Below are 23,930 nucleotides of genomic sequence, written 5' to 3'. Positions count from 1 at the left end.
TTTTTTTTTTTTTTTTTTTTTTTTTTTTTTTTTTTGAGACAGGATTTCTCTGGCTTTGGAGCCTGTCCTGGAACTAGCTCTTGTAGACCAGGCTGGTCTCGAACTCACAGAGATCTGCCTGCCTCTGCCTCCCGAGTGTGCGCCACCACCACCCGGCTCTCAGTTCATTTTTTAATGAAAAGCATGACATGCAAATGCAAAATAAACATGGGGACTGGGGATACACTTCAGTGGAAGAACACCCGCCTGGTATGATGAAGTCCTCCACTTATCCCTGGCATCCTCAGCTACAAAGCTAGTTCGAGACCAGCACAAACTAGATGAGACCCTGTCCCAAAGCAAATAAAAAGTAAACACAGGCTCAGGGACGATTTTACCAGCAACTGTAGAAGTCAGAAGGATGGTAAAATAGATCCTAACAGCTTGTGAAGGATCTTTTTTTTTTTTTTTTTTTTTTTGAGCCACCCAGAAGAAGGAAACAGAATATTGATTTCAGACAATTGGATTGACAGCTAACGTGGCTAGGTGTGGAGTTATTATTTACTCTAATGTCCATCTTTCTACTCATTGCAGAAGGCTGACCCTTAGGAAATGCCAAGACTGTAAGCACAGCTAGACAACAAAAAAGGTTCATTGCCTAAAGCAAGTAAGGAAAACAGGAAATGATCCTCAAGATAGTATCCTCTCCAAGGAAATAAAAGGGCTTTTTATTATTATTTTATGCATCTTTATACAGGAAAAGCTCATTACATGTTGAAGGGGGCACATCCTTGAGCATGCCCAGTTCACTTCCCTCAGTCTCTCACCTGCTCTTCCCTGCCTTGTCCCCCTTTTCCCAAATAGTCCCTTTTATGTATCACACACACACACACACACACACATTTTCACACACACACGTGCATATACACACTTTGTATGCATGTGTGTACATGCCCGTTCATGGATGGGTATGTAGAGGTCAGAAGGGAACTGTATTAGTTCTTTTCTATTACGATGATGAAACACCATAACAAAGTTTTTGTTATTGTTTGTTTGTTTGTTTTTCAAGACAGGGTTTCTCAATGTAGACCTGGCTGTCCTGGAACTTGCTCTGCAGACCAGGCTGACCTCGAACTCAGAGATCCACCTGCCTTTGCCTCCCAAGTGCTGGGATTAAAGGTGTGTGACATCACCACCCACCATAGCCAAGTTTTATAAACTCTTATAGAAGAGCTGAGTTGGGCTTATAGCTCCAGGGAGTTAGAGCCCAGGATGGTGTGGCGTGAAACAGGTTGACAGGCAGCCGCAACAGCAGGTGAGAGATTGTATCCAGGGCCACAAACAGGAGGCAGAGCGCACACTGGGATAAGAGTCTTTTGAAACATCAAAGCCCACCCTCAGTGACACACTTCCCCTACCAAGGCCACACCTCTTAATCCTTCTCAAACATTTCCACCAACTGGAGACCAGGCATTCAAATATATGAGCCTGTGGGGGTCAATCTAATTCAAACCACCACAGCAACTTGGTGTGTCTTTTCTCTTCAAACGCCACCCACCTTGATTTTTAAGACAAAACATCTTCATGGGTCCTGGGGCTCACCAATTAAGCTAGGCAGGCTGGCCAGCAAGCACGGGGGATCTTTCTGTCTCTGCCTCCCCAGGGCACACACTACTATGCCCAGCCTTCTGTTTAAGTGCAGAGGGATCAAACTCAAGGTCCCCATGGTTGTGCAACAAGCATTTATTTTCTTTGGTTTTTCGAGACAGGATTTCATTGTGTAGACCTGGCTGTCCTGGAACTCACTCTTTAAACCAGGTTGTCCTCGAACTCACAGAGATACGCCTACCCGCCTCTAACCCCCAAGTGTTGGGATTAAAGGCACACACCACCACCACTACCACTAGGCTATGCAACAAAGCATTTTATTATCTGAGCCATCTCCCTAGTCCCTATTAGCTTTAAATCCAACAAATGAGAGATACTATATAAAGTTTTTCTGTATCTGAAGCATTTGGCTTAACATAACATAACTCTAGCTCCACTCATATCCTGATATAATTACAACCATCTTTAGACTATCTGAGTAAAGCTTCATTGTGTATATGTTCTACATTTTCTTTACCCATCTGGTAAATAACTTGGTGAATACTGCTGCAGTTAACATAGAAGTTGTGCTGGCTAGTTTTATGTCAACCTGACGCAAGCTAAAGTCATCTGAGTGGAAGGAGCCTCAACTGAGAAGAGGCCTTCATAAGAGTGGGTGTGGCAAGCCTGTAGGACATTTTCTTAGTTAGTGATTGAAGGAGAAGGGTCTAGGTCTTTTGTGTGCAGTGCCACCCCTGAGCTAATAGTCCTGGGTATTATGAAAAAGCAGGCTGAGCAAGCCAGTGGGAGCAAACCAGTAGGCAGCACCCGTCCACGGCCTCTGCATCAGCTCCTGCCTCCAGGTTCTTGTCCTGACTGAGTTCCTGCCCTCACTGCTTTTGATATGAGCAATTATATGAAACTTTGAGTGAAATAAACCCTGTCTTCCCCAAGTTGTTTTTGGTCATGGTATTCTTCATAGCACTAAAAACCCTAAGATAGACGCCTTTAATCCCAGCACTCAGGAAACAGAGCTCCAAATTCATTCTCCAAGGAACTAGAGTTGCAGACTATAGTGAACTGCCACATGGATGCTGGGAGCTGAACCTAGGTCCCCTGCAAGAGCAGCAAGTCTTCTTACCTGCGCAGCCATTGCTCTAGCCTGTTCATTTCTGTACAGCAGAGCACATTGTTTCATGCAGCTGTCCAGTTATCCCGACTGTTGGGTGAAGAGTTTTTCTCCAAAACATGTCTTTGGCTACTTTCTTGAAAATGATGTCAGATGATTTTACTTCTATTTACAGTCTATTACACTGATTTACATGTTTTTGCTTTGCTTTCATTGGAATTTGTGGATCACTTTAGGTCATAGTCATTTTCTTTCTTTTTTTTTATTTATTAAAGATTTCTGTCTCTTCCCCACCGCCGCCTCCCCTCATAGTCATTTTCATTATGTTAATTCTACCAGTTCTTTAAGCATGGGAGTGAAGGGGACCCCTGAATAGTAGGCGGGGGAGCTTCCTCCTGAACTCTGGATAAGGCACACTTAAACACTTGGGGGTTTTTTGTTTTGTTTTTTTGAGACAGGTTTTAGAGCCTGTCCTGGAACTAGCTCTTGTGTGCGGGCTGGTGTTCCTGCCACCCAGCTCCCAGCCACCTGGCTAGCTTATGCCCCAAAATAATGACACACAAACTGTATTCATATAAACACTGCTTGGCCCATTTCTATTAATGTGTGTAGCACCACGAGGTGGTGACTTATCTTGCCTAACCCATATTTAGTAATCTATGTAGCACCAGTCTTACCGGGTAAGATTCAACATGTCTGACCTGGCAGCTTGCTTCATCACATCTGCCCTGGAGAGCAGAGGCATGGCGTCTGCCTCATTTCCTCTTCCTCCCAGCATTCTGTTCTGTTTACTCCACCCACCTATGTTCTAACCTATCAGGCCAAGCAGTTTCTTTATTAATTAACCAATGAAATCAACAGATTGATATATGACACTCCCACATCATTTCCCCTTTTTCTGTTTAAACAAAAAAAGGCTTTAACTTTATCATAGCAAAATTACATATACCAAAAGTTATCAAGCAATAATTAAGTTACAATGTTTATACCTACTTTATCTTTTATCATAACTAAGGAAAACTAAACCTATGACTATCCATTCTTCAACTCCATCAAAGACTCCAGAAGAATATAATATTACCTAATTAAACAAGAAATAAGCAACTTTCAAAGCTCTAGAAATGACAGAGACAACTCGCTGCCTGGACAGTCACCCAAAGTTCCTCTGTACCATTGGGGCATCCATCTTCGGCCTTCAGGCCCATAGTATCCAGAGACATTTCCATGAAGCAGGAAATTTCAAAGTCAGTTCAGTCACTATCTGCTGTGTCCTGCAGAATGTCTTGCAGACTCTTTCATGAATCAGGAACCCCAAAAGATCATCTCACCTTTAGGCAAGTTCAGCAGTCCTCTTTCTGCGGGTTCTTTGTGTCCAGTTTATGAAACAGTCCAGGCAAGATCAGTTTCTTGCTCAAATGGCTATCAAACTCCATAAGGATCCTCTTCAATGCCCATCTTCCTCTCGCACCACCACCACCCAGCCAGAGATCATTTATTAATTGGAGAAGAAGTTAAATTCTTACTCAGGCAGAAAAACAGGAGCAAATGACCTTGCAGGTGTAAATTTGGGGGGGAGTTGAATATACTGGAACTCTAGTTACAGACAGTTGTGAGCCGCCATGTGGGTGCTGGGAATTGAACCTGGGTCCTCTGGAAGAGCAGCCAATGTTCTTAACCACTGAGTCATCTCTCCAGCCCCAACAGGTATAATTTTTAAGAGAAGAATGGGAGATCTGTGTTAGAATGGGTTAGGGTGCTGTGGTAAAGGAGATAGAGGTGAGGAAGAAGGAGGAGACAAGGGAAAGGGGACAGGGATATTGGTTCCAAGGGGACGAAGGGCTGCTCTGGATAGAGGAGACAGACATGGCACATAAGCAAATGGCGGTTTATAAAGGTAAAGGGGGAACCATGTTAGGATGAGGTGTTTAATTTTAATTGGATATGTTAACTAGGTGAACCAAAGTGGGCTTCTGATTGTTTGACAACTTTGGTTGTCAGCCTCAAGAGGAGGAAGTGGTCATGTAAGGGAATATTTTTTGGTGGCTAGCTTTAGGAATGTAATCTAATGGTTTTTAGGAAGGCAGAGAGAATGGGGGAGAAGGGCAAGACCTGCCAGAGCCATATTTGTCATGATCAAGCTGGCCAGAGTTCCTTCAGGAAGGTCTTTTCCTGATATGATTCTGCAGAGAGGAACCTTGGCAGATGGGGTCTAAACCATGGCAGATGAGAGCCCATGGCAGGTGAGGGACAGACATGTCATATAGTGGGAGTTTCATTGATATAAAGGGGGGGGGGAGAGAGAGAGAATCAGAGAGCAGCTTGCTTCTTTATTCATAACAGTGGGAAGAGAGTGACAATGGGCAGAGCTTGTCTCTTAAAGGGACCTTTTGCACCGGCCTACAGACTAGGAACCGTGAGGTAGCAGCCTTAGGACCTGGGCTGACCAGGGTACTGCCTGAGTGCATCCTCCCAAGTGACAGGGGCCAGCATAACGTCTGAATCCTAACGTTTCCATCTTCTACTGTCTTCATTTTTTCTCCAGTGTCTTAAAGTTTTCATTGCACAGATCTTCCTTTGGAGAGGCTGTTTGTTTTCCAATTGTCTTTCTGGCATCAGTTCCATTGAGCTACATGGGGTTTCAGTAGGTGCATGGGTTATCATCTAGGTCTTCTATTCAGTTCCATTGTTTATTTTTGTGTCAGTATCAGGCTATTTTTGTTACTATTTACTCAAGCCAGACACACGACAGAGTTATTGTGATTATGAGCACTTTTTTTGTTTTGTTTTATTTTGGTTTTTTTGAGACAGGGTTTCTCAATGTAGCCTTCGCTGCCCTGGAACATACTCTGTAGTCCAGGCTGGCCTCCAACTCACAGATCCACCTGCCTCTGCCTCCCGAGTGCTGGGATTAAAGTCGTGCACCACCACTGCCCAGCGAGCACTTTCTTTCCAGACCCCAGCTCTACTACCTGGGTGATTCTTCCACTCTTTAGTGCAGTGGTTCTCAACCTTCCTAATGCTGTGACTCTTTAATACAGTTCCTCATGTTGTAAAGACCCCAATCTGCTACTTCATAGCTGTAATTTTGCTACTATTGTGAATCGAAATGTAAATATTTGATATTTAGGGTATCTTATAGGCAACCTCTAAGGGGGTTTCGACACACAGGTTGAGAACCACTGCTTCAGGGTAAGGAAAGCTGGCTGTTAATAATTCAGTGGTTTATGGGGCTTATTCCTCTCTCTAAATACTTCATTCTATGTCTGAGCCTCAATTTTTACAAAGAACTATTATTATTGTTCTCTGCGGTGGCATCCCATTTCTGAAGAGAAATAATGTTTAAAACCTGAGAGTGCTCCCTTGCAGAGATCTAGTCTTACTCTTCCCCGTGCTGTACTTAATAAACAAGCCGAGTTTCCCGGCTGTGGTGTGGTCTCTATCAGAGCCAGTAGTCCATACTACCCCAATCTTTCTGTATGTGTCACCGCATGTCTGTCCTTCTTTCCCTCACTTGCTACAGTCAGGTCAAGTGCCAAATGACATGCCATACTCCAGCCATTGCATCCTCCATGGCTCAGGCCATGATGGAAGGGACACTGGGAGTTACTACCCTCTACAACTTAGGGTGAGGTCTTCTATCTTTTGGCTTGGAGTATTTTGTTTTTGAGTCAGGGTCCTATAATCCTAGTTAGCCTAAAACTCTCTACACAGACCAAAATGGCCTTGAACTTGCTGTGATCTTCCTGCCTCTACCTCTGATAAACCACAATGCCCAGGTAGGCTACCTATCTTGAAACAAAAGAATTCTCTAGAACAAGAGGAGGCTACCTATCTTGAAACAAAAAGAATTCACTAGAACAAGAGGTACCATCTGGGAAGTTGAGGAAGCGCTGAGTGGATGTGTATTGTTGACAAGGGCACAGCCATATTAAGGACCCAGTGCCTCAGACACACGGGAATGGCAAAGCTGTCCCTGTACAGATGAGGTTCAGAGGGACGGCAAAGCTTCCTCTAGTCCAAGTGTGAAAACACTAGTGTTTAGGAATGACTCATCGGTGTGTGCGAGAACTAACAAGTACAGCTTCCTCCTGGGTGTTCACAGCTGGAGACCGCTCCCCTGCAGAGATGTACAAGCTGGGTTTCACTAGTGTGGTAAGTCCTAGCGCTCTCTTAGTGCCAGCGCAGCTCACACCACGACCCAGCCTTTTTTTGTCACTGTGTGTTTGTCCTTCATCCCGCACTTACCAGTCAGGTCAAAGTTTCAAGCACCTATGGATGCAGAGACACTGGAAATAGCAAGCTTCATTAAATAAAATGTTGATGTTTCACTAAGAGACAAAAGCAAGTCATAAAGCCCTTTCAGCAACTCTCTCACGATTGGAAGGATACATAGAATGGTGATAAATCATGTAAATTTTATTTTCTTTATACTTTCTGGTATGTTTAAATGAATTTTTTTAGAAGAAAAAATTCCTAACACTAAAGTACATAGAGCATGGGGTCTCTGCCAACTTTACTTGTGATGAGATTAATATCTAGAATACAAAAAGAACTTTTAAAATCAAATACCAACATCCCCAATCAGCCAATCAATGGGCAAATAAACTGAACAGACAGTTCTCAAAAATAATTACAAATAGTTGCATTAACACTTAATTTAAAAAATTACTAATGGCCAATAAATACATAAAAACACTGTTCAACATTCTTAACCATCAGAGAAATACAAATTTAAAAACTATGATGAGACTGCATTTCACCCACTCAGCCTGGCTGTCAGAAGACAACAAGTGCCATTGAAAATGTGGAGGAAGAGGAGCATGACACGCTGTGGGGAGGATTTATGAAGTGCAGTCACTATGGAAAGAAGTCTGACGTTTCCTCAGCGAACGCAGAACTACCTAACTATACTCCTCCTGGGGAGACACCCACAGGAATCCTGAGGATTACAGCGGAGCCAGTCACCGCAGCCAGACTAGCCCATCAGCAGACACACAATGGCATGTTACTCATCCACACAAAATAGACCTGTGTCGGCATCTGCAGGAAAATGGATGGACCAGGAGACCATGATGTTAAACAAAATCAAAGCTGGGTGTGGCACACACCTGTAATTCTAGTACTTATTAAGCCAGGAGGATTGCTTCAAACTCAAGGCTAGCCCAGCGGTTAAAAACTGTTGCAGAGAACCCAAGCTGGTCCCGAGTCCCACATCAGGTGGCTCAGAACTGCCTGTAATTCCAGCTCCAAAGGAATCCAACCTCTCAGGCCTCTGAAGGCATCTGCACTTTATGTATAAACACACAAATTAAATAAATGTATTTTTTCCTTAAAAAAATAAACCCTTTCCGCAAACACCGCATTCTCACTCAGTGTAGTCTTTTTTTTTAATTATTTATTTATTATGTATACAATATTCTGTCTGTGTGTATGCCTGCAGGCCAGAAGAGGCCACCAGACCTCATTACAGATGGTTGTGAGCCACCATGTGGTTGCTGGGAATTGAACTCAGGACCTTTGGAAGAGCAGGCAATGCTCTTAACCACTGAGCCATCTCTCCAGCCCACTCAGTGTAGTCTTTATTCAAAGCACACACACAAACATACAGCAACTGTCAGTGAAGAGGAAAGAGACCAGAAGGGGAAGAGGGCCATGGGAGATAAATACATATGATGAAAATGTCATAACAAAACCCATCATTTCCTAACACAAATAAACTAGTAATAGAAGGAATGAAGTGTTGCCTTGCTTGACAAAGTGAACGTTGAACTCATGCTAAGTCAGATAAGCCAGATACAAAAGATCACAATTCTATTCATGTAAAACATCCAGAATGGTGAACCTACACGAGAAGGTTGGTGATTACTATGGGCAGGGAGAAAGGGGGGTGAAGGAGGAGCACAGTTTGTTTCAAGTAGAAAAATATTCTAGAACCAGGGGAAGTGAAAGTTGTCCAATATTATGAATACTACTGAAATGTACACTTAAAATGCTAAACTTTAACACATCAATTTCATTTTATAAAATGCTGTTTACAGATGCACAGGTCTTACATACACAACTCAGTAAGTTTGAGCAAGCACGCCATCCACAAAACCAAAACCCATGTTGTAGGTAGCATTGTTATCAACCCACAAGGTTCCTTCTTTACCATTGTTATAAAGGTAACCACTGCTGCTTTCGGCACCCACGGCTGAGTTCCCCTCCAAGTTTCAGTTAACTGTATATATTATGTCTTCCTATGTCGCTTTGGGTCACAGGTAGATATACTGTCTTTATAAATTACTTCAGGGATTTAGTTGTGATCAACATCTTATGCTCACACATGTCACATATTCAAGTTGCAATGGCTTTACCCACTCCAGCTGGTCACAGCTCTCCCTTTCAATCTTAGCTACTGTTACTTCCTTGTGACCATGGTTTTAATGTCTATACCTCATGAAATGGGAGTGTGTGGTGTGTGTGTGTGTGTGTGAGTACGCACATGTGCGCTGTTTCTTAGCCAGCTTTGGGCCAGGGAGTATGGTTCAGCAGTAGACCACTTGTCTAGCACTGTCTGAGACCTTGGGTTAGATATGCAGCACTGAAAAATAAGAAAAAAAATTTAAAAGGAAAGAATATCAGCTTTATTTACTTATGTATATACTCATTTCAATTTTGATGTCTGCCAACTATATAAAGTGATGACAACCAGAATCAAGACAAAGAATATCCCAATGTAGCGCTCTACAACCCCCAACCCCTCAGTCATAACTAGGCAGTCCCCAGGCAGTCCCTGCCGTCTATGATGCCCACCTCCGTTTCTAGAATGGAGTCAGGAAGCACGTACACGTTTCTGACTTCTTTCACGGGTCCCATTTTTTCCTCTTATGTCTAAACTCTATATATTGACAGATGCTCATCTATTCTTTTCTGACCACATGGGCTGTTCTTTCTAAACAACCAAGCTGGCAATCAATGAACCTGTGCATCCTTGCCAACAATACAGGCATTTCTACCGATGACTGCACTTCCAGGCAGGGGCATTTCAGTATTTGAGCCTATTAGTGTAATTTTTCTTGTTTTTATTACCTGGCAGCTTATAGGGCTCTAAACTTTCAAGCTAATTATCTCGGTCAAAGCGAGTTCTCCAGTCCATGTGGGGGTTGGTTCTAGGAGCTCCCAGTATCAAAGCACACAGATGTTTCAGTCCCTTAGGAAAACGAGTACCATTTGCCACATTTAACCTGCGCACATCTCTGGTGGACTTCAAATGTCTAGATTATCATACTCAATACAATGCGAATGTTGAACAGTTGTACTGTTTAGAAGCACCGGCTGTCGGACACAGCCTCCACAGGCCTGAGAACATTTGCTAAGCTGTCACAGCTCTGCCCTGAAACCCCTGGTACTGTTGCTGCAACTCCAAGAAGGATATGGCTTGATGACCATTGCTATTTTAGGATTCATTTGAAATCTACAATGTGAGGCATTTTTTCTTTAGATGTCTTATACCCAATTTAATCCCCATAACTACATCCAAGAGATTGATATACCTGTAACTAAACTGAAATTCAGAAGATAGACATTTCAAATGTTGACTCTGGTGGTATTCCCAATCTCTGCACATCTGCTGGCTAAGGCACAAATGGGTCTTAGAATGCCACACTGCTGCAGACCCTGCTGTGATCTCTCCATAAGAAACCCACTAAGACCGACCTCCAGACTGTTTGCTACTCCCACTATCTTAAGCTGACGGAAGGAGGTCCAATGAGTCCACACAGGTCCCCAGGTATTAGAGGAATGTTCAAGGCTAGGCGTTGCTGGAGAGGCTAGATCAAAATCCCAAGTGACAAAATACAGCTCTCTGAAAGTCACTGTTTCCAGGCCCAAAGCAAACTAAAGACGAGCAGTAATCAGAGGGAGCCTTCAGCACTAACAAGAAGCCAACAGGGGACGCTCCCTAGCAGCGCTCATCACCTTATTCCAGATAACGAATTCTGCTGCAGGACTTGGAAACCGCTGTGTGTGGATTAACCTTTAATCAGCAGTGCTGAGCTGCCGCAGTAACCACCGAATGTTCTTTGGCTATGGTGATGGGAAGTCACTTTCCTGAGAATGGACCTGAAGTGACACCATCCCGACACCGTTGCTAGGTCCACGCAGCAATCCTCTGGGTCCTACTTGACTCAGAATCTTCTGTGCTGTTTGTCTTAGACACTAGGTACTCACTCACTCTTATTATTCTTTGTCAGTCAAGGTGCTTGGGATAACCAAATTACCAATTCACACACATATTCAGGATGCTTAATGTTCCCCTCCCTGGGACACTTGCATGCTGTAAAGATTAAACCGGCCAAGAGATTCCCATGGGAGTGACGATGAAAACTGCTTTGATGAGCACTAGGTGAAGAGCAGTGAGGGTCTCTTCTAGGATCTCTCTGTAGCTGTGCCCCTTCCTTCAAGGAAGAGCTTTGCTGGTCTGCCTTTGCTTCCAATGTGCTGAGATTAAAGGCGTGAGCCACCATGCCATTTCAAGGGGAGATTTTTACATTTCTTGCACAGAATAATTCTCGGTCCTTTTGTTTGCTTGGATTTTTCACAGCCCTGCAGGGTAGGTCTCACATTCACACTGCAGTAAAAAAAGACTATTTCATTCCTTACTCAGGAGCATTTGCTTCTGTTCTTCCAGAGGCTGGGTGAGTTCTGAACTTGGGAAAACAACTGATGCATTCTGATAATTCTGACGTTTTCAACTACACTTCCAAATTTAAAACTCTCAAAAACTAGTACTTTTTAAAACTCCCTCAATTCAACTGAATTCTATTGTTAACTAGTCAGTGCTAAAATACGCAGTGAAATAATTTACCAAGATTTTACTCTCTTGAGAATGAAAGGTAAGGCGATACATAAACCCCACTTTTTCTCCCACTAGCAAAACAGACCATAGACCTTCAAATGTAAGAAAGATTCAATACAGTGTGTGGCTGGGAACAACAATGCACAGACTATCCTAGCATTTGTGAGGCAAGCCTGGGTCACAAAGTGAGGCCATTCCTCAGAACACAAAACAGAAACTGCCAGTGTACTGCTGTCTCATCAGGGGGTCCCCAAGTCCCTCCCCCTGGTGGACCCCAGTCTGCTGCAATGCTGGTCCTTCTATGCAGTTGTGGGGTTGGACACTGATGCTAATGGGAACCGAGGAAAGTTCACTTTCTAGGAATAAACTGGTTCAATCAGGCCTCTGCCCAGAGACGTGCATTAGGCACAGTGCTGCTGAGTGGAGGCCTGCTTTCTCTTTGCACGTGTACACCAGAATACTGTAACCAGGAGGACAAGAGGGTGTTGGCTACTGATATCAGACTTTCCAGAACTCTCCCTCCCACTGTGGACTGATTTTGCAGTCTTTATCATTGAACAGAAAGTACTGCTGAGGACTTTGCTATCCAGCTCTCTTCACAACTGTCAACACACTTTCACCTCCTCTGTAACCATGAACCCAGTCAGGTACCTTATCTTCCCAGGTTCCGTGCCAATTGTCTACAGGACTCCAGGACCCATAAAGAAAGAAGTTTTCCTCTTTCCCAAACTCAAAAGAGTGAGTATTAGATCAGGGTGAGACTGAGTTGATGGGCTTCTAACCTGGTGTGCAAAGGGCAGACATGAGGCCAATTGGCTTCTTATGTGCTCCACTGCTAGAAAAACTAGAGACTGTAGGTCCCAGGGAGGAGGAGTGCTAGGCTAAGGAAGACCATAGTTTAGTGAAACTCTTCCCACCTTGGGCTCTACCTGCCCGCAGTGAGGAGAACAGTAGTGCTTCTGGCTCAGAGGCCAGTGTCCTTGGAGAGCTGTATGCACAGTTCACTCAGGCAGTGTTTATTCAGTGCTCAGTGTTTACTGAGTCCATAAGGGAGGTAGATTTAGCTGAATATTAACTGTCAGAGATGAGAAGTCTGTCCAAAAAAATGATTGTGCTAAAACCTGCCTGCGAAGGCACCAAACCCTGCTCAAAGCAATACTGACTAGAAGACTTGCTGTGTTGAGAAGAAAACAGCTCGTTCCACCCTCCTCTACATAATCATGACTGAAATCATCTAGGCTCCTTCTCTGGAGCCCCGTGAGAGTTGCTGAAGATAGAGGGCTACTGACTGGGTGGAACCTTAACTGGAGATATGTTATGGAGGTCACCCCAAGACCAGAATGCCAGGAAATGGGTGCAGCCTGTCATGGTTTCCCCTGCTTGTCTTTGAAGACTGGGAGTTTCTAAAAATGGCTCTTCAAGACAAAGATGTGTAGGGACCAAAAGACCTAAGGAAATCAAGACCTTCAAGGAATCCCTCTCAATTACAGAACAAGAGACTTCTGTTTAGCACGTTTTCTCCTCGTGAGCAACACTCAAGCCCTGCACAAGGGCCTCAAATAAATCACACATGGCTCTCAGAGTAGAAACCAAACCCTGCTTTATAAGGCTGCTTGGCCATCACTGGCATCTCTACTGAAATATGAGGTGCCAGGCAGGAAGTGAGGTGACAGAGGGTGAACCTTCTTCACCTTCTCCCCATCACCACTACCCCTCCAGCCCTCCAGATGCCCATATCTACAATAGAACCACTTCAAAAAATACTCTGATGAGGGGCAAAATGGAGGGGGAGAGAGGCTCAGGCTGGTCAGCAGGTCGGTTCCCTTGAGGTAGCTGAGTGCTCCCACTCAGGAGACCAATCATGGGCTCACAGCAGTCAGGAGGGAGTCACTGGCTGACTGGGAAGTAGAGGAAGCAGAAAGTCTGGAATTCTGCCCAGAGTACTTGAGTACAGGTAACACCTGGGTAGAGTGGTTGGGCTGTTTGCTGGTGCCCTCATTGCTCTTTGAGGATGAAGTCTTCCTGGATATGCGGGAAAGGCCAGCTTGACTCTTCTTGGGCTTAGATGTTGTCCCATCTTCAGAAGATGACATGTTTCCGTCAGAGCAGCTTTGCTTTCTGAAGGAAAAAACATTGCTGACGCTAAGTCTAACATGTAATTTATGCCCCTCAAGTCCAAGGCAAGCACCCACAATGTTATGGATATATTAATAGCCATAAAATACATTTTATTACTGTGGCAGTGAGATCTCAAGTGCAAGGGCCAATTGGAGGAAAGGGTAAGAGGCCAGGACTTCCTACAAGGGTATAGCTGAAAAGTATGCTTCTGCGGTTGGGTCTCTGTTGAGCATCCCACAAGTCACCAGGAAGAAAACAGCGTGGCAGTATATTCTGACATTCCTACCAGCCTCTAAGTGGAGAATCCTTTCACTGTCATAATCTGGGGAAAGAGGAAGGAAACTCTAACCCCCAATTCAATAGGCTTCCCTTGTTGAAGTAGCACTCACCTTGACTTGATGCGTTCTGATTTGCTGCTGGCACTGGATGCCCCATCACCCTTTGAGGCAGTCATGAGTGATGTTGGCAGAGACCACTAGGAACAAAGGAGGGTCAGTTGAGTCCAAGAAGGAATGCTCAAGATCTTAGGGTTGTTTTGTTTTGTTAAATCTCTGTAGCATTTTGGAGCCTGTTCTGGAATTAGCTCTGCAGACCAGGCTGGCCTTAAACTCTGCCTCTGCCTCCCAAGTGCTGGGATTAAAGGCACGTGGCATTTGCTACCACTGCCTGGCAGATCTTAAGGTTCTTGTTCAGCTCTGTCACTCTGTAAACACAGGACTCCACTTGCCCTACCCTATACCATGAGCCCATGTGGATAACTCTTGGTTCTCTCCCAAAAGAGACAGAAAATTAAGGCTACAGCTGACTTTTTTGATCCTTCAAAGACAGGCATCCGGTGCATTTTGCAAGTAACTACATCCTTAAAAGGAGACAAAGAGATGGGGCCTAAGAGGGAAGAAGGGAGGGGTGGGTACCCACATATCCACAAGCCAACCATAAGACATTTAGGAGCTTGAGAAGAAGCTACGCCCCTACACTGGTACACTTACCAGTGGAGCTGAGTCAGAGACGATCCCCGTGTGGAAGCCTTTGTAGCACCAAGTCCGGAGCAGATCTACTCCTAGGACAACATGAGCACAGGTTGGGACTAACAGAGAACAATCAATTGCTTACCTCCTTTCCAAAGAAACCTATTTCTTGGCCTAATGAGATTTAATCTCCTACTAAATATGGCCTCCCATGGGTCAGAAAGGTTTATTACCTTTAATCTTGTTTCCATGGTATTTCTGTTCCCACTGAGTGGTGAGAATGTTGAAATATCGTGGCTGCTCAAAAAAACGAAGATAACGAGAAGAGATTCGAGAAGGAAAAATTCTTTCAAATTGACCACGACGAGAAAACTCATCTTCCATCTCAACCAGAACCCGAACATCATCTGGTGTCAAGACATCCAGCACAGACGCATAGAAGTCCTGTGGCCCAAGGAACAGGAAGAAGGGCAATGTGACAGCATGAGCCAGACACTGAAATAAGTAGCTGGGGTTGGGAACAGAGCTTTAGGGCTCTAGGGCTCCAGGACTCCCGCAGAACTCCCACAGCTGCCTGATCTGAGGTGTGCCAGATCTTTGCCTTATCTCTTCCTAAATCCAATGGACTGAGCTCCTGGAGGAAGGCACTCTTGGCTAGGGCCAAGGAACCATTTGGGCTGAGGTGAAAGAGTGTGTTACTGAGTCAAGGCTAGTGCCTGAAAACTCAGATACGGCAGTCTATACCTGCCTTTCTCACATCCAGACCCCACATTTACTCTTGCGATACGATAAATGTGAGCTAAGATATCACAGCGCTAAGAGCTTGGTGACAACCATCCACTTTCCTAGAAACATACAGGTGCCAACAAGTCTCTGTGTATCACAAGATCCTGCTTCTTGGCAAGAGACTCTGATCTAGACAGGAAAGCTGATGTTTCTAGAGCCTTCGATGTTTGACTGAGGGCTGTTGGTAACTGTAGGGAAGATAAATCTCTTACCTGGTCAGGAATCTTCTGGGTCAGGTAATATGCTTTCTTCATCTTCTGTGCAGTAAAATGCTCTGGAGTCATTTGACATTTATCCCTAGGAGAGCTTGGCAGGCTAAGACAGGTGGACAAAAAGTAACAGGCAGGTCAGCAGCCTCTTGTGCGAGAAAACACAGAGAAAGGATCCAGTGCAAGACTCCTTCACTAGCACAGATGAAGACACATGGAGATGCTTGTCCCTTCAATAGATCACTCTAAAGTATACTCCATTCAAAGAGCTTGTCATCCACAACCAAGTACCATGGCATAACTGAAAGAGGCAGGCACACCAATTTGACAAAAAGAAGCCAGGAATAAGCCTGACTACAGGATGCTTTAGTTAACACTCACCACAAATCAAGCTCTACCCTATTGGCTGGGGAACCCTGGGGAAAACACTTTATCTCTGGTAGTTCAGTTTCATTATGACTTTGTTAACTTTCTGAGACAGAGACTAACTCTGGAACTCAGGATGGCCAGGAACTCACCATGTAGTCCAAAGCTAGCCTTGAATTTATGTCGATCCTCCTGCCTCCTTATTTATGGGATTACAGACATGGGCCACTACATGGCCAAGGTCACCTTTCCTAAAGGGGCTTGAAGAAAGTTCCTACGTGATAAAAAAGCAGTCAATGCCAGCCTCTAGGCTCGCTCAGTCCCTGCTCACAAGCTCCCTTTCTCACATTCCCATGTAACCCTAGAACTCCCCCTCCATTTCTCTCGGCTTTCCCTGGGAGAGAACCTTGACAGTTCAGAGTAAACTTCCCTTCCACCTAGAGTGGTTTTGTTTACTGAGCCCAATTTTCATTCTTCTGGTGCTGAAACCCCAGTAACGGCATAAATGAGCACCATTCCAAGGAACTTGGCTATCCCGAACCAAGATCCTGATCTGACTTTCCTAAGGTATGTACAGATCAACTGTTTCTCTGCCTTTTGCCACCCACCATATTTGGCCTCATTTCAAAATCTGTCTTGGTCTCTCTAGTGGGTTAAGTGTCACCCTGGAGCAGCATGCTTTGTTTTACTATTACTACAAAAGCCACACCAGAGGGCCAGGAAGCCCCCCCCCCCCCCCGCCCCGGGCTCACTCACAAGGACAAGGGATACCTCTCCTCTGTGTTTTGAAATATTTCTCTTTGACAAATTTCACATTCTGCTTGGAGACACACCCGATGGAAATTCTTGTCACAACGACACTTTATCCACTTCAGTACAGCTAGCATTCTCTCACCTTCCTCTAGGAACTGCAATTCTGCCTGGGCTCCCACTGCCTGTACTATTCTATCTCTTCCTTAAGCACTCCTAGGTAGTTCCTTCCTCAGGCAGAGCTCCTCCCGCAGTCAGCACAGCCTGCTTACATACTCCCGTTGCAGAATATTTGTTTACACTGTGACGATGTATCTTTGCCAAGGCACCTCCTGATTGGTTTAAAAAGGAGCTGACTATCAAAGCTAGGCTGGCAGTCCAAAGATAGTTCAACAATAAAACTTGCTACATATGACGTCCAACGTGACCAAGAAAAGCCTGAAAAAGCTTTAAAAAAAAAGTTTGGGATCAAACATGGCCTCCTGGTGACCACGGTATCTTGGGTAGGCTCAGCATACAGAGGCATGGCTCCTCTAAGAGACCTGCTGTGCAGCAGAGCACTTGAGCAGTCAGCCCACTAAGGAAAAATGCTGCCACATCAGCACATTTCCAGAGCTGGGGCAGTAACCAAGGCTCCCACTGACAAGCTGACATAAGGCCAGGTCCTCACAGAACTAAGGAGGGCAGAGCCAGGCCACCAGAGCCACAGGTAGCAGCCTAGCCATTTAAGGTTTGTCTCCCAGTCAGAGAAGGCTGCAGATACACAGTAAAATGGTCCAGAGGCCATGCTGGTCCACAGGGTGAATTCCAGGACAGCCAGGGCTGTTACATATAGAAATCCTGTCTAAAAAAACAAAAACAAAAAAACAAAAACAAAGAAAAGAAAGAGAAAATGTCTTGGCTTCAAAATGGAAGTTGGGAAATGGGTTGCACTGAAGGAGAGGTTATACATTTGTTTCCACAGGAAATAAAAAAAGTTATGGTTCTATTCAAAATTAATAAAGATCAGATTGCTTGGGAGAGACCTGAAAAATCTTGGCGACAGACCTGGAAAAACAAAAACAAAAACAAAAACAAAACAGAACTGCCCGGCGGTGGTAGCACACGCCTTTAATCCCAGGCAGAAGCAGGCAGATCTCTGTGAGATTGAGGCCAGCCTGGTCTATAAGAGCTATTTCCAGGACTGGCTCCAAAGCTACAGAGAAACCCTGTCTCGAAAAACAAAAAAATAAAAAAAGATTACAGGACAGGCAACATATACACTGAACCCTCTACTATGGGAACAGCTCTGAGACTGGATGAAACATAATAAATCTTGTTGGCTACAGAGTCCTTATGCCAGTTTGGTTATGCAGTCCAAATGGACTTATAAAGTTGACAGGTGCCTTTTACCTCCTCAAACATAGAAAAGAAAATCATCTTAAGCTGACTTGTGCACATTGCACATTCCATTCTTGTATTAATGCAGATAAATGTACCTGTAAAAGTTTGTGTTTTCAGAAAAAAGGGCCAGACGCAATAAAGACAAGTACCTAGGTGATCCAGTCTCTCAGAATGCCTGTTACAGTTTCCTCAAAATTCTACATCCAGAACAATTTCAAAGATGATAGCTGAGATGGTCTAGCCTCACAGACTACCCAGACAAGACTTAACACAGAGAATAAACTAAAAACAATAGAGCTAGTTCTCCCTGGACTTGACCATTATTGCAATTTTCTCAGGGTCCCCTAAAGATGCTGGACCACCCCCCAGACAACAAAAAGCAGTCTAGAAAACACGACCTCCCATATTCCCAAGAGGTGGGGTGGATGGTTTTTGGTTGTTTGGTGAGTTATAGATGCTTGTCATCATCTGGGGGTGGGGAGTTAGTTGTAAATTATTACTGATCATGGTAAGGGAAGAAACTTAAGCAAGAGAGGTTAGATTCAAGAACTTCTTTCTGAAAAAAAGGGGGTGGGATACAAGAATGCTAGGATATAAAGTAGAAAGGCCTGGCTTTCCTAGAGTTACTAGGTTTCCAGCTGAGGAAGAAAGATGACCCTGATCCTAGACTCTGAAAGGAATAAACTCACAGATGCATATAACACAAAATCATTTTTGTATCCCAAGTTTTTACTTGACTCAAAGCCATGAGTCTATCTATAGCTTTCTCTCCAATGTGGATTTCTATACAGATTACGATCAGTGGTAGATAACGCTAACATACATTAAACTTTTCTTTTTGTAAACTTAAAAAGTTCTTGTAAGCTTCAAGAAGTCCACTTGGATCTCATAGACTGACTCCCTTGTGGCACATAGAATAACTCAGATAACTGCCGAACAGGGCCAAGTACGCCTCCAGACATACACAGTGGGTAAAGTAGGTCAGTCACCAAGAATATCACCTTTTTTTTATTTTTTGTGTTTTAAGTTTCACTAAAATACAAACTAATCTCTAACTTGCATACGATACCCTGCCCTGCACCTCTAAGTGCTGGGATCACAGGTGGGAAATAGCTGCTGAAGTCAGCACTCTACCCCCTCGCTCTCTTGGGCTGAATGGCCCTGGACTGATTACTGCTATAGGATCTTCAGTGTCCTTATCTATAAACTACAATACTAATATGAGCCCTACAGAGTTGAGTAGACACACTGTATTTCCTTAACTATCCCAGGTACTTACTAAATATTAGTTTCCTCTCCTCAAGAATAGTTTCAAAGCTTTGGAGGTATGAAGGAAAATCTCCAAATTGAGGTACTTCATAAAGACGTCTAGAACTAGGCTTTGATGGACAGGGAATCTGAATGAGGGGCATCTTTAGAATGATGAAACCACATAAGCATAGGAAAGGTCACTACCTAATCCTTGAGGATCTGCCAAGGCACCAGAATCAGGCAGAATAGAAACAAACACCCAGGAAAAGTAGCTGGAACCTCCAATGTCTGAGTAAGGAGGTTAGATTTGGTCCTTGGTCCCCATGGAGATTTCTGAATAGAAGTAAAGTATTCAGACTTACTTTCAGAGTACTGATGTGGCAGTGATGTGTGAGCCATAAAGACCAAGCAGGAGAGAGGTTCCCAAACACATTCCCTCCCCAAATCACAATGGGCTGCTCATGCTGCCATCCCAACATAGGGAAGCTGAGAGGCAGACCTTGTGCTAGAGCCACTGGAGCTGCTGGGGCTGCTGGAACTGGAGAGGATATCCTCCATGTTGGGCAGAACAAAGCCTGCCAGGTTCAGGAGATCTCGGATCATCTGGCCCTTGATGCTGATGTCCAGGGGAGAATTGGAGTGGAGGCTGCAGGGGTAGAATGCAAAACAGGGTCAAAGCAGCATTCCAGAAGGATTCTGGGTCCTACATCCAAATGAGGGCTTCTTAAAATACCCACATGTGTGAGCATCTTCAACAAATATGCTCAGCTGGGAGATGGTGGAGTACACTTTTAATCCCAGCACTGGGGAGGCAGAAGCAGGTGGATCTCTGTTTGTTTAAGGCCAGCCTGACCTACCTAGTGAGACCTGTCTCAAACAAACAAAAAACAAGACAAATACCCTCAAAGACAACAAATAACCTCATGCAGCTTGATGAATCTGCCCATGCCCTTGGTTTGCTAGAAAATGGTAGGGATCAACAACTTTTAATAACCTCTCTCTATTCTTAAAGATCCTAAGTAAAGCAAAGAATCCGCGAGTCAGTAAATACAGACCATGACAAAGAAAAAGTGAAGGAGGACTTTCTCAGGTCAACAAGACAATGACAGGGATCCTGAGGATGAAAGACGGGCTCTACTCTGAGGAACTAACACCACCACCTTACCTTGGCGAAATGTTGACTTCGAGGACCCAGGGTTTTAGGTTTTCATCAAGCATGATGTCAAAACCAAAGAGTTCATGACAGCTGTAGGGGCGTCGCACATACAACTTCAGTAGGTTGGTCACGTAGGGCTCTGACCTGCCAGTGGGATATCTATAATTAGGAGGGCAGAAGCAACTTTCTCTTTTAAAGTGCCTCCTCAGAGTCAGCATGGGAATACATGCATGCAATCCCCATGTAGAAATCAGAGGAAAGGAGAAGCAGGGAAATTAGAAGTTCAAGGCCAACCTTGGCAACCTCAGACCATCTTATGGTGGTCATCATCATGAACACCACCCCTCCCCACCCTGAAACAGTGGCTCTTAAGGGATGTGCCTGATCTGGGCCATCACCTTGATAAAGTTTGGTAAAATGAGCAGTATGGTGGTTTGAATGAGAACTGTTTCCGTAGGCTCATATATTTGAACAGCTGGTTCCCAGTTAGTTAACTGTCCTAAGAAGTTAATCCCTAGAACGATTAAGAGGTATAGTCTTGTTGGAGGAGGTGTGTCACATGTGGTGGGCTTTGAGGTTTCAAAAGTTCAAATCATCCCAGTTAGTTCTCTCTGCCTTGCGCTAGCTCCCTGGAATCCTAAATCCCAAATTAAATGCTTCTATAAGTTGCCTTGGCCAAGGTGTTTATCACAGCAACAGAAGAGAGACTAAGACAGCAGAATTTAACTCTGCTTCTTCCTATCTCCTGTCCTCCAAACTGAAACAGAAAATGGGCACATTTTAGAGCACAGCAGAGAGGCAAGAAGAAAACATGAGGGTTCATGGCACACCCAACAGCCAAAGCAGCACTGACACTCACGAGATGATGGTTTTGACAACAACATCCTTTATCTTCTCCCAGATGGCATCACTATTAATTCCCTTCTGGCTCAGATAATTCCACAAAGCTTTTAGTGCCCTGAAGGGGAGAAGGAAGTATTTGGGGTTATGGCCTAGAAATGAGTGACAAGAGAAAAAAATAAGGAGTAAGAAGCTAAAGATACCTTCTTTGTATCTCCCCAGTGATATTTTGAAATAAGAAAGAGATGCATCTGGATGCAAACAAACCAATTCTGAAGTGACAAGTCACTATATTCCTCAACTACTGCCCCAAACCTCCCAAAGGCAAAGCCCTACCTAGGTTCAGGACAGAGTTTTGATAGAGACACATTGCCCTCAGTACCATTTGTGGCCCTGGCAGGCTGTCTCATCAGCATTGGCCTGGTACTCCGCATTCTTTTTATTGACACTGTAGTTGGTCAGGTGCATGAACTTGTTGCTAAGACTCTTCATGGAAGGGGAATACCTGGAAGTGAGAAGAATGGCAGAGGCAAGATGGCAAGAGCAGATGGAAAATAGGCAGATATTTCCCCAGGAAGAAGATAAAGGGCAAGTGCACAGATTTGTTCTGCTCCTGAAAATCCTAAGTTCTAGAACAGCACAGCTAATCTACTTGGCAACCTCAGTACCTCATTTCCCACCCTCCCACCTTCCTTACTAATGAAAACCACCAAGATATCTGTGCCTTTTCTGCTCAGAGTCCTCATCCCAACCAAACAAAGAAAATCACCCAGTGTCAGGGGAATGCCTCACGGCCAGCACATACTTGCAACTGGCAAAGCGGACGAGTCCATCCGAAAAGAGGTAAATCCGTAGAGGATCATAAGAAGTAACGTAAACATAGATCCGAAGATCAAATTTGCTGCCACTAATGAGGTAGGGCTTGTGTAGATACCTGCAGAGAGGAGAGGCTAACTTTACATCCAGCCAGATGAATATGAGCAAGCTGTGGTGAGAACTCTCAGCAGGTGGCTGGGAGGTCACGAGGTAAAACACTATAAGATGATAATTCAGAAACCAAGAAGACAGGAAGATGACGAGAGGAATGTGAGCTAGACAGGCTCACCTCTGTACCAGGAGGGGCCTGCGCTTGGGGAGCTGACTCCATTTGTGAATGACCTGAATGCCAATGCCTCGAGCAGATGCTGGCTAGAAGTCAAAGGGGAAGGAAATGAGATCTGCTGTTTTACCACCTTCGTCCCATCATCTACTTCTCCCTTTGCCCCACTCACTGGCTTTACAATCCACTTCTGGCGGCTGCTGCTCTCCCATGCTTTGCGCAGGAGCTTGGCATCCTGGGGCAGGATAAAGGACTGGGGGAAAAAACTGAACTCTTTCTTGCCAAAACGGCTCTGCATGCGAGACAGGTTCCGCCACAGCCGGTCCTTCCTCCCAATCTGGAAGGAGCCTGGAAAGTGGTTTAGCTACAGAAGGAACAAGAGGCAAGCAGAGGGAAAGGGCAGAGGTGAGACCAAGGGAAACAAGATAAGCCCCACCCCATCATTCCAACATCCCCCTGCAAAACAAAGTTTAAGTTCCTTTCTAACTTTTCTTCTGCCATCTAGACCAAACTAGAGTCACCTGGAAGAGTGAACTAATTAAAGAATTGCCTGCACTGGACTAGCCTGTGTGGGCATTTTCTTGACTAACTACTGATGTGAGGCTCACCTTGGGCAGGGCTATCCCTCAGTAAATGGTTCTGGGTTATATGAGAAAGCAAGCTGAGCAAACCATGGAAAACGAGCAATGCTTCTCCAGAGTCTCTACTCAGTTCCTGCCTCAGCTTCCCTCAGTGATGGACTGACTGCAAGCTGTAAGCCAAAGTAACCCTTGCCTCCCCAGACTGCTTTAGGCCAGTGCTTTACCACAGTGACAGAGAGGCAGACTAGGACAGTCATGCTAGTCACCTTGAGTACAATGGGAAAGCTATCACCTATTTTCTCATGACAGCATGGGAGACAAGGAAAGGAAAGCACCAGGCCATGGGGGAGTCTGGGGCAGGAGGACAAAGTGTTCCAACAGAACCGCAGAAACCTCTCTCCATAAATGTAGCTTGCAGAGAAGAAGCAGTTAGCAGTGATAACGGGAAACTCATCAACTAAAAACAGACAAGGCCTCTCAAGACATGGAGTGAAAAGCACCTGGCAGCAAAAGGACTGGGGTGGGAGACACTTTGCTGAGACCCCCACTGTGCTCTCTAGAATACGCCTCTGTAACTGTCCTCACCTGAATGCCCTTCCAACACTCCCTCCACTGCCCCAACAACACTCTCATCCTGGCCTGGTCAGTGGGAAAAGCTCCTTGGGAAGGACCCACCTTCTGATGCTCTTTAATGGATCGAAAACCAGGAGACTTCATGTGGTGACCCCAGCAGCCCAGCCAGTCATCATTCCCTGCAGAAGGCAATCAGGAAGTTAGTCTCACTTAACAGCTCAGGCAGACTCTGGGACAGAACAAGGCCTCACCACTGAACTCACAGAGTTACATGGAGCTGCCCTACACGAGACCAAAACAATGGTCTTCTGCTTCC

General features: G+C 44.8%; 1 protein-coding gene across 4 annotated transcripts in view; it reads right to left on the bottom strand.

Moving 5' to 3' along the window:
* Nucleotides 1-7,090: 7,090 nt before the first annotated feature.
* Nucleotides 7,091-23,930, bottom strand: part of Ttll4 (tubulin tyrosine ligase like 4) — a 39,700-nt gene continuing 22,860 nt past the window's right edge. For all 4 annotated transcript variants that reach the window (XM_050129612.1, XM_050129614.1, XM_050129613.1 and 1 more), the window contains 13 exons: nt 23,717-23,793; nt 22,633-22,824; nt 22,467-22,549; nt 22,167-22,295; nt 21,744-21,866; nt 21,381-21,479; nt 20,531-20,665; nt 19,865-20,011; nt 15,619-15,721; nt 14,854-15,064; nt 14,642-14,712; nt 14,042-14,127; nt 7,091-13,652 (listed from right to left, as the gene is read on the bottom strand). In XM_050129612.1, the coding sequence (XP_049985569.1) occupies nt 13,394-13,652; nt 14,042-14,127; nt 14,642-14,712; nt 14,854-15,064; nt 15,619-15,721; nt 19,865-20,011; nt 20,531-20,665; nt 21,381-21,479; nt 21,744-21,866; nt 22,167-22,295; nt 22,467-22,549; nt 22,633-22,824; nt 23,717-23,793 (1,715 nt within the window). In that variant the 3' untranslated portion in view covers nt 7,091-13,393. The remainder of the gene's footprint in view (nt 13,653-14,041; nt 14,128-14,641; nt 14,713-14,853; nt 15,065-15,618; nt 15,722-19,864; nt 20,012-20,530; nt 20,666-21,380; nt 21,480-21,743; nt 21,867-22,166; nt 22,296-22,466; nt 22,550-22,632; nt 22,825-23,716; nt 23,794-23,930) is intronic.

The sequence above is a fragment of the Alexandromys fortis genome, unplaced genomic scaffold (genome assembly GCF_014885135.2).
Source record: "Alexandromys fortis isolate MF-2015 unplaced genomic scaffold, M_Fortis_MF-2015_v1.1 scaffold_319, whole genome shotgun sequence".
Taxonomy (NCBI): Eukaryota; Metazoa; Chordata; class Mammalia; order Rodentia; family Cricetidae; genus Alexandromys; species Alexandromys fortis.
Note: the sequence above shows the minus strand (reverse complement) of the source record. Positions and strands in the feature narration are given on the sequence as shown.